Source organism: Canis aureus, chromosome 13, assembly GCF_053574225.1.
Source record: "Canis aureus isolate CA01 chromosome 13, VMU_Caureus_v.1.0, whole genome shotgun sequence".
Classification (NCBI taxonomy): Eukaryota; Metazoa; Chordata; class Mammalia; order Carnivora; family Canidae; genus Canis; species Canis aureus.
In genome coordinates this window covers 16894438-16909313 of record NC_135623.1, presented here as the reverse complement: position 1 = coordinate 16909313, position 14876 = coordinate 16894438, and the positions used below count along the sequence as shown (strand labels likewise).

The 14876-nt window shown below is 35.8% G+C and overlaps 1 protein-coding gene across 3 annotated transcripts in view; it reads right to left on the bottom strand.

Moving 5' to 3' along the window:
- FAF1 (Fas associated factor 1) overlaps nt 1-14876 on the bottom strand; it is a 459658-nt gene that overhangs the window by 379179 nt on the left and 65603 nt on the right. For 2 of the 3 annotated variants that reach the window (XM_077844988.1, XM_077844990.1), the window contains exon 2: nt 4960-5028. In XM_077844988.1, the coding sequence (XP_077701114.1) occupies nt 4960-5028 (69 nt within the window). Of the gene's footprint in view, nt 1-4959; nt 5029-14876 lie in introns of those variants that run through there. The other variant, XM_077844991.1, reaches the window with a different exon arrangement.

The following is a 14876-nucleotide window of genomic DNA, read 5'->3' as shown; positions in this document are numbered from 1 at the left end:
TCAACAAGAAAAAATCTGGAAAGACCACAAGTACAGGGAGGTTAAATAACATGCTACTAAACAAGATGAAATTAAAAAGTACACGGAAACATATGAAAATAAAACACAATGACTCAAAACCTTTGGGATGAAGCAAAGGTGCTTCTAAGAGGAAAGTTGACAGCAATACAGGCCTACCTCAAGAAGCAAGAAAAAAACTCAAATAACCAACCTAACCCTACACCAAAAGAACCTAGGAAAAGAGCAACAAAGAAAACCTAAAACGAGAAGATATAAACAAATAATAAAGATTAAAGCAGAAATAGATGAAGTAGAAACTAAAAAAACAATAAAACAGATCAATGACCAGGAGCTGTTTCTTCGAAAAAAATTAATACAATGGATAAACCTCTACCCAGACATATTAAGAAAAAAGGAAAAAGGATCCAAATAAATAAAATCACAAATGAGAGATAATAACAACAAACACCACAGGAATACAAACAATTATAAGAGAATATTATCAAATACTACATATCAAGAAATTGGACAACCAAGAAGAAATGGATAAATTCTTAAACATATAACCTACCAAAACGGAAATAAGAAGAAATAAAAATTTAAACAGACCAATTACCAGCAATGAAATTGATTCAGTAATCATAAAACTCCCAACAACAAAATTCCAGGACCAGATGGCTTCACAGGTGAATTCTACCAAACATTTCCTTATTTATTTATTTATTGCTAAATAAACATAAATATTTATTTTTAGAATTATTTTATTTAAATTTTAGTTAGCATATAATGCAATATTGGTTTCAGGAGAATTCAGTGATTCATCACTTACACACAACACCCAGTACTCATCACAAGTGCCCTCTTAGATACCCATCATGCATCTAATCCATCCCCTTACCCATCTTCCTCCAACAGCCCTCAGTTTGTTCTCTATTGTTAAGAGTTCCTATGGTTTTTCTCTCTCTCCTTTTTTTTCTTTCCTCTTCCCATATGTTCATCTGTTTTCTTTCTTAAATTCCACGTGAGTGAGATCATATGGTATTTTACCTTTCTCTGACTGACTTACTTCACTTAGCATAATACATTCTAGCTCCATCCACATCATTGCAAACAGCAAGATTTCAATTTTGATGACAGAGTAATATTCCATTGTTTATATACATAAACATATCATATTTTACTTATCCATTCATCAGTCAGTAGACATTGGGCTCTCTCCATAGTTTGGCTATTGTTGATAATGTTACAATAAAGATTAGGGTGCATGTACCCCTTCATATATAGGTATTTGGGTAAATACCTAGTAATGTAATGGCTGAATCATAGGGTAGCTCTATTTTTAACTTTTGAGGAACCTCCACACTGTTTTCCAGAATGGCTGCACCAGTTCGAATTCCCATCAACAGTGCAAGAGGGTTGCCCTTTCTCCGCACCCTCACCAACACCTGTTGTTTCTTGTGTTGTTCATTTTAGTCATTCTGACAAATATGAGGTGGTGTCTCATCGTGGTTTTGATTTGTATTTCCCTGACAATGAGTGGTGTTAGGAATCTTTTCATGGGTGTACTAGCCATCTGGATGCCTTCTTTGGCAAAGAATATAATTTGTTTTTAATTAATTGATTGATTGATTGAGTGATTGAGAGAGGGAGGGGAGAGAGAGAGAGAAAGCATAAGCAGGGAAAGCAGCAACCAGAGGGAGAGGGAGTAGCAGGTTCCCCTCAGAGCAGAGAGACCAATGCAAAGCTCAATCTCAGGATTCTAGGATCATGACCTGAGCTGAACGCAGACACTTAACCGACTGAGCCACCCAGGTGCCCAAGTTTGAAAGTTCTTTACAAATTTCAGATACTAACCCTTTATCACATATGTCATTTGCAAATATCTTCTCCCAGTCCATAGGTTGCCTTTTAGTTTTGGTGACTGTTCCTTCACTGTGCGGAAGCTTTTTATATTGCTGCAGTCCCAACAGTTTATTTTTGCCCCTCTGAAGAACAGTATAGAAGTTCCTTAAAAAGTTAAAATCAGGGCAGCCCAGGTAGCTCAGTGGTTTAGCGCCACCTTCGGCACAGGGCATGATCCTGGAGACCCGGGATTGAGTCCTATGTCAGGCTCCCTGCATGGAGCCTGCTTCTCCCTCTGCCTGTGTCTCTGCCTCTCTCTCTGTGTCCCTCATGAATAAATAAATAAAATCTTAAAAAAAAAAAAAAGTTAAAAGAGAACTACTCTATCATCCAGCAGTGGTACTACTATTTACCCAGAGATACAAAACCCTAATTCAAAGGGATACAAACACCCCCAATGTTTATAGCAGCATTATTGACAATAGCCAAATCATGGAGGCACCCCAACTGTCCATGATTGAGGAATGGAGAGAGAGCAGTAGTATTTACATACAATGGAATATTATTCGGCCATAAAAAAAAGAATGAAATCTTGCCATTTACAACTACATGAATGGAGCTAGAGAGTAAATGCTAAGTGAAATAAGTCAGTCAGAAAAAGACAAATACCATATGATTTAACTCATGTGTAATTTAAGAAACAAAACAAAGGACCAATGGGGGGAAAAAGGAGAGACACACAACGCAAACCAAGAAACAAACTCTTACTGATAAAGAAAAAACTAAAGGTCACTCAGTGGGGAGGTAGGCAGAGGGGATGGATGAAATAGGTGATAGGGATTAAGGAGTGCACTTATCATGATGATCAGCAGATGATTAACATAAAAATTTTAAATATATATATATATTTTTTTTTAAAGATTACAGCAAGGTAAAAACATGGATTTGGAGTTAGGCCATAAAAACAGAAATTTTGACAAGTGGCCAAACATGCCCTATATGAAAAATAAAATAAGGAAGCTCTGGTTTAGTGAAATAGGCCATTTCAAAAACGTATATATTTGATAAGATTTAAATTAGTACAAACATCCTGGAAGGCAATTTACCTATAAATACCCAAAACCTAAATAATATATACATACACACACACACACACACACACACACAATTTGATACAGAAATACACTTATGAACTGAATTTATTCAGTATCTTCTAGGAAAATAATAGGTTAAGTATACAAGGATGAAGGTCTAAGAATATTCCTACAGCAATGTGGATAACAGCAAAATACTGCAAAAATCCTACATGTCTAACAGCATAGCACTGATTGGTAAAATTATTATGCTACAACCACTTCCTGGAATACCATGCAAACATTATGAACATTATAAAGAATGACTAGTCAATTTAATTTGACATTCATGATAGGTTGTTAATTAAAAACTGCAGGTGACAAAATGGTAGAACTACCTCATCTGTATGAAAAAAAATTTTTTTAACTTTAATCACACAATAGACTAGAAAAATGTTCATTACTTGTACAGGCAAAAAATAAAGCTGTTTTATATTTCGAGTAAAAAAGTTAATAGCAGTAAATCTATACAAAACACATAGACAATGGAGAGTTGATTATATAAGTCCATGCACATTTTTTTTTTTGCTATCCACGTATCTAATCTCAGTTCTATTAGCACACATTTCAAGTTTTGACCTTTGAAAATTAACACTTCTTCAAATTGTAATTTAGATTTTTTTAGCATTTCAAAGGCACTGAGGGACACCTGTGTCATCCCAACCCAATCAGTATTCTTCCTATACTGTTAAACAATTTATGTTTAGTTTGCCTTGCAATTTTAAGTAAATTACAATTCTGTGTGTTGGGCTGTGCAAGGACTTGATTTTGAGTTACTGCCTCCCCCCACGGAAAAAACTAAATCACTTCTATAATAAACTCTCTGAAGTAGATATTTTTAAATGTTTTAAAAAATATACAACAGAATGTCACTTCTTTAATGGCCTTAGAGAGGAGTGACATAAGTGAGAGCTCCAGAAGGTAAGGGGAAAACATGAAATAGAATTGTTCTGACATAAGTGAGAGCCTCAGGAAGTGATAGGATTATTCTGACATTTAGACAAGTCTGCATTTTCTCTCCTACCAAGCATCTCCAGCAAAATATTATATGGGAAGAGGATCCTTAATACACAGTAACATGAGAGAACAATTTTAAGAATTATTTAAATTATCTAAAAATTCATAATAATTTAGTAATTTAATAGTGAACTAAATACAAACTTCATGTTAAAGACATTTAGATTTTATTCACTCAGATTACAGTTACAAATCGGCTATGGTATGCTGAATCATCTATAAAGGAATATTAAAGACACTGAGGAGGGATCCCTGGGTGGCGCAGCGGTTTGGCGCCTGCCTTTGGCCCAGGGCGCGATCCTGGAGACCCGGGATCGAATCCCACATCAGGCTCCCAGTGCATGGAGCCTGCTTCTCCCTCTGCCTGTGTCTCTGCCTCTCTCTCTCTCTCTCTCTCTGTGACTATCATAAATAAATTAAAAAAAAATAAAAATAAATAAAAATAAAAATAAAAAAAAATAAAGACACTGAGGAATTAATGAAATTTGATTATTGGTCCAAAAAAAGAAAAAAATTCTTCAAATAACTCAGAGAAAAACAAATATTATATGATCTCATTTATATGTGGAATCCAAAAGAAAATAGAATTCAGAGAAACAGATTAGATTGGTGGTTGCTAGGGATGGGGGAGAGTGAGTAAAGGCGGTTAAAGAATACAAACTTCCAGGTTAAAAAAAAAAAAAAAAACTTCCAGGTATAAAATGAGTACATTCTGGTGATCTAAAGTATAGCAAGTTAACAATACTACATTGTATACTTGAAAACTGCCAACAAAAGAGTAAATCTTAAAAGTTCTTATCACACACAAAAAAGTAACTATGTGAGATGATGGATGTGTTAGCTCACCTTACTATGGTGATCATTTCACAATATATATCAGATTATTATATTATACACCTTAAATTTACACAATGTTATACATATCTCAAAAATGCTGGGAAAAAGAAAAAAGACTAAAAATACTCACCACTAAGTCCCAATTATTTTGCTCAAGCAATGTAATAGCTTCATCAATGTTTTCAATGCCAGTACATGCCTGAAAGCAAAGTAAGAATTTTAGATACAAGTTTGGGAAGGTTAATCTTAAAAAGGTAAATAGCATAATATGTCATTTAAGTTTTAAAAAGGTATATGAATAAAGCCACTAAATGCCTAACACTTCTGAACATTTTACAAATATGGTTTGAAAACTGCTAATTACAAAATAAATATACATTGCACTGAAATAAAAGACAATAAATCAAAGCAATAAAAGAAAGTATGTTTAAATGTTGAGCTTTGGAGCCCAGAATGATCTCAAGATCTCTAATTGCCCAGAACAACTTTTATTAAAAAGTTTCTGATGGAGGGACCGCTTGGTGGCTCAGAGGTGGAGCATCTGCCTTTAGTTCAGAATGTGATCCCAGAGTCCTAGGATCAAGTCCCTCATCGGGCTCCCCACAGGGAGCCTGCCTCTTCCACTGCCTGGATCTCTGCCTCTCTGTGTCTCTCTCATGAATAAAAAAATAAAATCTAAAAAAAAAAAAAAAAAGGTTTCTAATGAGGTTCCACGCTGGGAATGGAGCCTACTTAAAAAAAAAACTTTCCCACAGACAACCATATAAAAAGAACTTCAATCCACGCCTTTCACATTATACAAAGTTTAACTCAAAATAAATAACAGATTTAAAGTAAAATCTAAAACTGTATAAGACTTGTAGATCTGTGCTAATATGGTAATCAATAGACATACATGGCTAGTGAGCCCTTGAAATCTGTCTCAACTGACTTAAGATGAGCTGTGTTAAATACACGAGGGTAGAACTTAGTATAAAAATTAAAGGTAAATACTTATTATTAATTCTTTGTGGCTTCTAGCTGGCTCAGTCAGTAGAGTATGCAATTCTCGATCTCAGGGTCATAAATTTAAGCCCCATACTAGGATAGAGATTACTGAAAATAAAACCTTTAAATATAATAATAATAATTTTCCTATTTAATGTATATTGAGATGACCAATTTGAAAATATTGGCTTAATTAAGCATTTTTATTTTTAACATGGATACTAGAAACTTTTTAATTACATTTATGATTTTCATCTATTTTTAGTACTGAAAACACAGAAAGAAATCTTTCTGAGCTTTAGATACAACAACAAAAACAAAACCCAAAAGATTAATAAAATCAACTTCCTTAAAATTAAGAACTACTGCTCTTTGAAAAAAGGCAAGCTACAGACTGGGAGAAAATATCTGCAAAAACATCTAACAAAGGACTGATAACCACAATATAAGAATAATTCTCAAAACTAATTAAAATAAATAATAGCGAAAGATTTCAACAGAAACTTCCCCAAAGAAGATACACAAATATATATATGAAAAAATACTCAACAGCATTAGTCAACAGGAAAATGTAAAACACAGAGAGAAACGCCACTTCCATACATTACAGTGCTAAACTCCAAAAACTAACAATATCAAGTGATAGTAAAGATGCAGAAAAACAGGATCCCTGGGTGGCTCAGTGGTTTAGTGTCTGCCTTCAGCCCAGGGCGTGATCCTGGAAAGACCCAGGATCAAGTCCCACATCAGGCTCCCTGCATGGAGCCTGCTTCTCCCTCTGCCTGTGTCTCTGCCTCTCTCTCTCTCTGTCTCTCATGAATAAATAAAGTCTTTAAAAAAACTTTATTATTAACCCCAAATTACATATATTTATCTGCTTTTATTTCTCTAGTATCACAATCAAACATTAAGTCAAAGCAATGTTTTCTCATGCATAAATAAATAAAATCTTAAAAAAAAAAGATGCAGAAAACCAGAACTCTCATAGATTGACATATGTGTGACATATACATGTATCTCAAAATTAAATGGTCACTTTGTAAAACAGATTAGCAATTTCTTAGAAAGTTATGACAGTAATCCAACTTCCTAGGTATTTACCTATTCAAAAGAAATTAAAACTTACATTCACATGAAATTATAAATGAATGTCTACAACAGCTTTATTCATAATCATTGAAAACAGAAGACACCCCAAATGTGCTTCAGCTATACATTCATACAACAGATATAAACTTCTCGGCAACAAAAATGAACAAATTACTGATAAAAAAAAATGTGGAGGGGATCCCTGGGTGGCGCAGCAGTTTGGCGCCTGCCTTTGGCCCAGGGCGCGATCCTGGAGACCCGGGATCGAGTCCCACGTCAGGCTCCCGGTGCATGGAGCCTGCTTCTCCCTCTGCCTGTGTCTCTGCCTCTCTCTCTCTCTCTCTCTCTGTATGACTATCATAAATAAAATAAAATAAAATAAAATAAAATAAAATAAAATAAAATAAAATAAAATAAAATAAAATAAAATAAAAATGTGGAGAAATCCTCAAATGCATTATGCTAAGTGAAAGCCAGGCTCAAAAGGACACATACTGTATAATTCCATTTACATGATATTTTAGAAAAGACAAAATTCTAAGAACACATATGAATTATCACCAGAGAGGCTTGGGATAAGAATAAGAGTTGACTACAACTAAGAGGAAAATTGGAGGAATTAAAGGAACAAAATTTGATTCCTGGACACCATAAAAATTCAACAAAGCAAACAAGTAAAACAATAAAAAATGCAATATCCTCATTTTAAGCCAAATGAAAAAAAACAAGGATAATCCAAAGACTCCAAAATACTAATAAAAGCAACTAAGAGCAGTTAAGATAGAGCAGAAGTTGTACAGGAGGAAGAGGAGAGAAAAACTATAGGGGGTACACAGCAAAACATCAGAAAGCACCAACAAAATACACTTCCTCAATGACATCACTCTTTTTCCCCCCTCAGAAAAACATGTAGGAGAGGTAGTTCTGAGAGCCTATCCCCTCCACAGAGACACCAAAAACTGTCAGAATCAAATTTGTCAGAACTCTGGAAATTAGTCAAAGGTTTACATCAATCAAATAAATGCTGAAACATGAAAACGATGACTTCAGAACAGTGGAAAAGCTTCACAGATTTTTATTTCCCTTTCCCACTCTCAGCTGTGTGGCAGTCTTGAATATACTAGTCCACATTCCAACAGTTAAACGAACCCTGGTCCCTGGTTTAGAGGGAGCAGAGCAGACTGTTCTCATAGAATTCGTATTTGTCTGCTGTAACCTGTGCAGGGCTACCTGAAGGACTAATTCAATGCTCTCTCCTTTGTTTTATCAACTTCAAAATCTCCTACAGAAAAATAGCTAAGCAGAGGGCATTCTTCAGAAAAATTCAGTGCCACCTGGAACAAAATATTCCAGTTAAGGCAAACAGGCATGCCAAAAACCTGAAAGAAAAAATGGCAAGAGAGTTTCTTTGGGAAATTAGAACATTAAAAAACACTGGGAATTTAGAAAGCCATGCATGTCTAAGGCAAGAAATCTACTCAGAGAAGATCTGAGAAAACTACTGGCTCATCTCTAGGCTCAGCACAAACAGGAAGAAAAGACAGACTAGTGAACAGCCTAAGTGTTAGAGTGCTCCAACATAGGGCCAGTCTGCAAAGAAAGGATTTTCTTTCTTCTCTTCTTTTCTCTTTTCTTTCTATTTTCTTTTTTACTTCAGATATTCAAGGAAATCTCTCTCATACTACTGGTAGACCATAGCTAAAGAACAAAAGATTTCAGAGACTATTATGTACCAAGTCTGTGTCCCACCCCCCAATCCCCTCCACACACACCAAAATTCCTATGTGGAACCCCTAATCCCCATTGTGATGGTACTGAGGAGGGTGGGGTGCCTTTGGGAGATAATCAGGTTTAAATGAGATCATGAAGGTGGGGCTCTCATAATGGGAGAAGAGACACCAATGGGTGTTTTTTTTTCTCTTTCTCTCTGTGTCCCTCTCTTGCTCCCTGCCACGTGAGAACCAAGGGAGAAAGTGGCCATCTGTAAGTAAGGAGGAGAGTTCTCAGCAGAAACCAATCAAGATGGCAGCATGATCTCAGACTTTCAGCCTTCAGAATTATGAGAAAATAAATCTGTTCTATGTTGTCATGGTAGCCCAAGCAGATTTAGTGACAACGCATCACCAAAAAAATTGCAAAAAGTTTAGAAAAGTTGGTAAACAAGTAACAACCCACAGAAAGCAACAAAGACAAATCATAAGAAGAATCTGATTTCCAGAGTTATCACATTATAATATTTTAAATTTTATTTTAAATTTTTGAAAATTAAAATATTTTTCTTTTCAAAAAGAATATTGTGATATATACTAAGAATTAAGAAAGTATAACCCATTCAGAGGAGAAACTGACAGAAAATGTGAGGAAGAACAGACATCAGACTTACTACACAAGACTTTCAATTTCAATCATCATCTTAAATATTCTCAAAGAGTTCAAAGATTCCACAAAGAGCTAATGGAAACCAAAAAGACGATGTCAACAAATAGAGACTATCAATAAAGAGATACAAATTACTTGAAAAGGAACCAAAGGGAAAAAATCTGGGGCTGAAAAGTACATTAAGTGAAATGAAAATTAACTACAGGGTTTCAATAGCAACTCTGAGGAGGCAGAAGAAAGATAAGAGAACTTGAAGGTAGGTCAAATGCAATTATCCAGTCTGGGGAGCACAAAGGAAAAAAAATTTTTTTTTCACAAAGAAAAATTAATGAAGAAAATGAACAGAGCCAAAGATATGTGAGACCCCACCAAATGTACCAACATATACATAACAGGGAGTTCCAGAAGGAGAAGAAATAAAGGGGCAGAAAGAATATTTGAAGAAATAATGGCTAAAAACTAAATTTGGTAAAAGACAAGAAGCTACATATTCAAAACATTCAACAGATTCCCAAAAGGATAAATGCAAAGGCATCCATACCAAAACACATTACAATCAAGCTACCAAAAGCCAAAAAAGGGGCACCTGGGTGGCTCAGTAGGTTAAGCATCTGCCTTTGGCTCAGGTCATGATCCCAGAGTACTGGGATCTAGACCCACATCTGGCTCCCTGCTTAGCAGGAAGCCTGCTTTTCCCTCTCCCTCTGCCCCCTCCCCACTCTTGCTCGAGTGCTCTCTCTCTCTCTCTCAACTTTCTCAAAAATAAGTAAAATCTTAAAAAAAGGCTAGAAGCAATACCAAACATAAACACGGTTCCATTTTGTTCTCTTGAATTCAGCTTTTCTTCCCAGCTACTTGTCCTACCAACTACAATGACTTAAGCTCACCACCATACAAAGAAGCAGCAGCCACAAACTTCACCAACATCCCTTTCTGATTCCTGGTTACTGACTCTTCTCTCATCTTCCAACTGCCTCAGTCTGGACCTTTACATCCCAACCCTCCCCCCCAGCTTTTTCTTCAGCTGTGTAAAGGATAATCCCTGCAATAAATCATTCATTTCATGCTCAGCTTCCCCAATCTAATTCTAAATGACACAGCGAAACAAAAGTGAAAACAAATAACAAAGGAGTTTTACAGGTCCAACTGTACATGCTGTTTATGCCCCTTCCTGGATACTGAACTCATTTCCCACCTGCTATAAGTACTGGCTGCCAAAAGCTCAAACCTGCACTCTTCTCTGAAGGATTCCCTTTGATTGACAGGAGCTATTGAGCCCAGAAATGCCTGAGAGGTTACCTGACCGACACTTGCCAGGAGTGGTCCCTGGCCAATTTTTAATTGCTGATACAGAGGCTTCCGCACAGCAAAGGAAATAAATCAATAAAACTAAAAGGCAACCTACTGAATGAGAGAAGATATTTTCTACCATAACTTGGTGCTGAATTTTGTCAAAATATCTTCCTCTATTTATTGATATTTGTTTCTCCTCAAACCAATGAATATGGTGAATTCCACTGAGTGACTTTAAAATGATACATCAACCTTACATGTTTCAGATAAATCCATTCAGTCATAATATATTATCTTCTTTCTAGGTCTCTGGATTCAACAGCTAAAATTTTATGTATTTTCATGTCTATGTTCATGAGGATTTTGGTCCATAATTTTCTTTTCCTGTGTCTTTGTCTGAGTTGGGTACAAGGGCATTGTCTTAACCTATTTTCTGAAATAATCTAATAGAACTGGACTTTTTTCTCCTAAACTGACAAAATCCACCAGTGATCTGGGCCTAGAGTTTTCTCAAGGAAAGTTTTTAATAATCAATTTTTAATTGTTATAAATACCAATGTATTTAATATTGATAATACACTCTTCCCAATTGTTGAATGTACTAGCAAAAGCTATTTATAATTCTCTCCTAATGTGCTTTCAGGTCTGGAGGATCCATATTAACGCCCCCACCTTCATTCCTAATTAACTGTGAAAGAGTTATCTTAGGAATAGGAAGAATTATTGTATCATTGGTAATTTGTGAGCTTGTGTGGAGAGGGGGGATTACTGGTCAGCCTATTTAGAATTCTATTAAATATAGAGAATATAGATGGTTACCTGAAGAAAGTGAGATGGGATGAGATGAGCAAAATGGGTAAGGGGAGTGGGAGATACAAGCTTCCAGTTATAGAATGGATAAGTCATGGGACAAAAAGTACAGCATAAGGAATAGAGTCAATGATATAACGGTGTCGTATGGTGACAGTAGCTAATTTGTGGTAAGCATAGCATAATGTATAGAGAAGAAGCACTATAGTGCCCACCTGAAACTAACACTGTGCATCAACTATACTCAAAAAAATTTTTAAGAAAATTCATTAAAGTGGGATCCCTGGGTGGCGCAGCGGTTTGGCGTCTGTCTTTGGCCCAGGGCGCGATCCTGGAGACCCGGGATCGAATCCCACGTCGGGCTCCCGGTGCATGGAGCCTGCTTCTCCCTCTGCCTATGTCTCTGCCCCTCTCTCTCTCTCTCTCTGTGACTATCATAAATAAATAAAAATTAAAAAAAAAAAAAAGAAAAGAAAAGAAAATTCATTAAAGTATATACTTAATGATTTGTGCCCTTTTCAGTATGCAGACTTAAGTAAAAAGGTAATAAAAAAACTCAAGCCTGGGCAGCCTGGGTGGCTCAGCGGTTTAGTGCCACCTTCAGCCCAGGGTGTGATCCTGGAGACCTGGGATCAAGTCCCACGTTGAGCTCTCTGCATGGAGCCTGCTTCTCCCTCTGGCTCTGTCTGTGTGTCTCTCATGAATAAATAAATAAAATCTTTAAAAAAAAAAATTCAAGCCATTTACATAAAATAATTGTGATAAAAATTCTGGTGACTAAAAAATACAAGTGGATGACAAAAAAAACTGTATTTGCTTCCTTATTTTTCTTGTTTTTTATTTCACTCATTTCTGCATTTATCTTTATTTGCCTCTTTCCACTTATTTTACATTTAAGTTGCTTAAGGCAGAAGTTTAGATCAATGGTTTTAAATCCTTTCTCTAAAATAAGCATATACCTCCACATTTACCTTTAATCACTGCTCTTCCTATGTCTCACAAATTTTGATATATGTGCTTTCATTATCATTCCATTCAAAATACTTTCTAGATTTCCTCATAATTTCTTCTTTGGCCTATGCATTATATATGAAATAATGTTATTTAATTTCCAAATATTTAGAGGTTTCCCACACATCTTTTTGTTAATGATTTCTAATTTAATACATTATGGTCAATGAACACATTCTCCCATTATACTTTTAAGTTTGAAGGATCTTTAGATTCTTCATTCTCGATGAAGAATAAAAGAATTAACTCATGAAGATGAAGAACTATCCCATCAATAATCATTTTTTTAAGATTTTATTTTTAAGTAATCCCTACATCCAACATGAGACTTGAACCTACAATCACGAGATCAAGAGTTGCATGTTCTACAAACCTAGCCAGCAGACGTCCCATCATCAGTCATTTCTGTATCATATCAATCCTTTATAATTTATCAAGACTTCTTTGCCCAGTCAATGGTTCATATTGGTAAATGTTTCATTTGCATTAAAATAAAATCTGTATTCTTCCACTGTTGTGGAGTACTTTATAAATTTATAACAAATTAAGATTATTATAATTCAATTAAACCTATTAAATCTACTTATTGAAAATTTTCTTCAAATCTTTTGTATCTTAAATGATCCTATTTATTCTATTAGTCACTAAGCACTAATTCTAGCACTAATTCTAATTCTATTAAGCACTAAGACTGTAGAAATCTCCAGCTATAATTTTGTTGTTTTTTTTTAAAGATTTATTTATTTATTTATTCATGAGAGACACAGAGAGAGAAAGAGAGAGAGGCAGAAACATAGGCAGGGGGAGAAGCAGGCTCCGTGCAAGGAGCCAGACGTGGGACTCGATCCTGGGTCTCCAGCATCAGGCCCTGGGCTTAAGGCGGCGCTAAACCGCTGAGCCACCGGGGCTGCCCTCCAGCTATAATTTTGAATTTGTCTATTTCTGCCTTCAGTTCTGCTCATTTTTCCTTGATATATTGAATATATACAAATGTGGGGTACTATCTTCTAAAAGAATTGACCCTCGTACCATTATGTTTCTTTTCCTTTGGTAATATACCTTATTCTAATGTCTATCTTGTCTGATATTCAAACAGCCACTTAACCTTTCCAATAACTTAATAATATAGTTTTTTGCATACTTTTAACATAATTGTTGCTTTATTTATACAGGGCATTTCTCCTAGATAGCCTAGTCAGGTCTTTTTTATCCAGTCTACAATCTCTGACCTTTTTTTTTTTTTTTTAAGTTTTTATTTATTTATTCATGAGAGACAGAAAAAGGCAGAGACACTGGCAGAAGGAGAAGGAGGCTCCCTGCAGGGAGCCCAATGCAGAACTCGATCCCAGGACCCCAGGATCATGACTTGGGCTGAAGGCAGATGCTCAACCACTGAGCCACCCAGGTGCCACAATCTCTTGCCTTTAAATGGTGTATTTAAAACATTTACATTTAATCAAATATAACTGGGCTTAAGTCTACTATGTTCCTATTTGTTTTCAAAGTATTCTGGTCTGGTAGCCTTTAGTGGTTATTTTGTTTTGTTTTGTGTAATTTTTCCTTTAAATTCAATTTAGTAAAAAAAAAAAAAAATAAATAAATTCAATTTAGTTAACATAGAGTATATTATTAGTTTCAGGGATAGAATTTAGTGATTCATCAGTTGCATACAACACCCAGCATTCATTACTCCAACTACCCTCCTCATTAATACCCATCACCCAATTACCCCACCTCATTCTTTTTGATAACTGAGTAATATTCTTCTGTGTGTGTGTGTGTGTGTGTTCATTTATCCTCTTCATCCATTCATCTGTCAAAGGACATCTGGGCTCTCCATATTTTGGCTATTCTGGAAACTGCTGCTACAAGCACTGGGGTGCATGTGCTCCTTCGAGTCACTATGTTTGTATCCTTTATATAAACACCTAGTAGTGCAATTGCTGGATCATAGGGTAGTTCTATTTTTAACTTTTTGAGGAATCTCCATACTGCTTTCCAGAATGGCTACACCATTTGCATTCCTACCAACAGTGTAAGAGGGTTCCCCTTTCTCTTCATTCTCACCAACATCGATTGTTTCCTGAGTTGTTCATTTTGGCCACTCTGACAGGCGTGAGGCAGTATCTCACTATGGTTTTGATTTGTATTTCCCTGATGCTGAGTGATGTTGAAACTATTTTCAGGTGTCTGCTGGACATTTAAATGTTTTCTTTGGAGAAATGTTTGTTCATGTCTTCTGCCCATTTCTTGACTGGGTTTTTTGGTTTTTGGGTATTGAATTTGTACTCTGAAAACTACAGAACACTTGTGAAAGAAATTGAGGAAGACACAAAGAAATGGAAAAACCTTCCATGCCCATGGATTGGAAGAATAAATATTTTTGTTAAAATGTCTATGCTGGGCAGCCTGGGTGGCTCAGCGGTTTAGCACCACCTTCAGCCCAGGGCCTGATCCTGGAGACCCCGGATCGAGTCC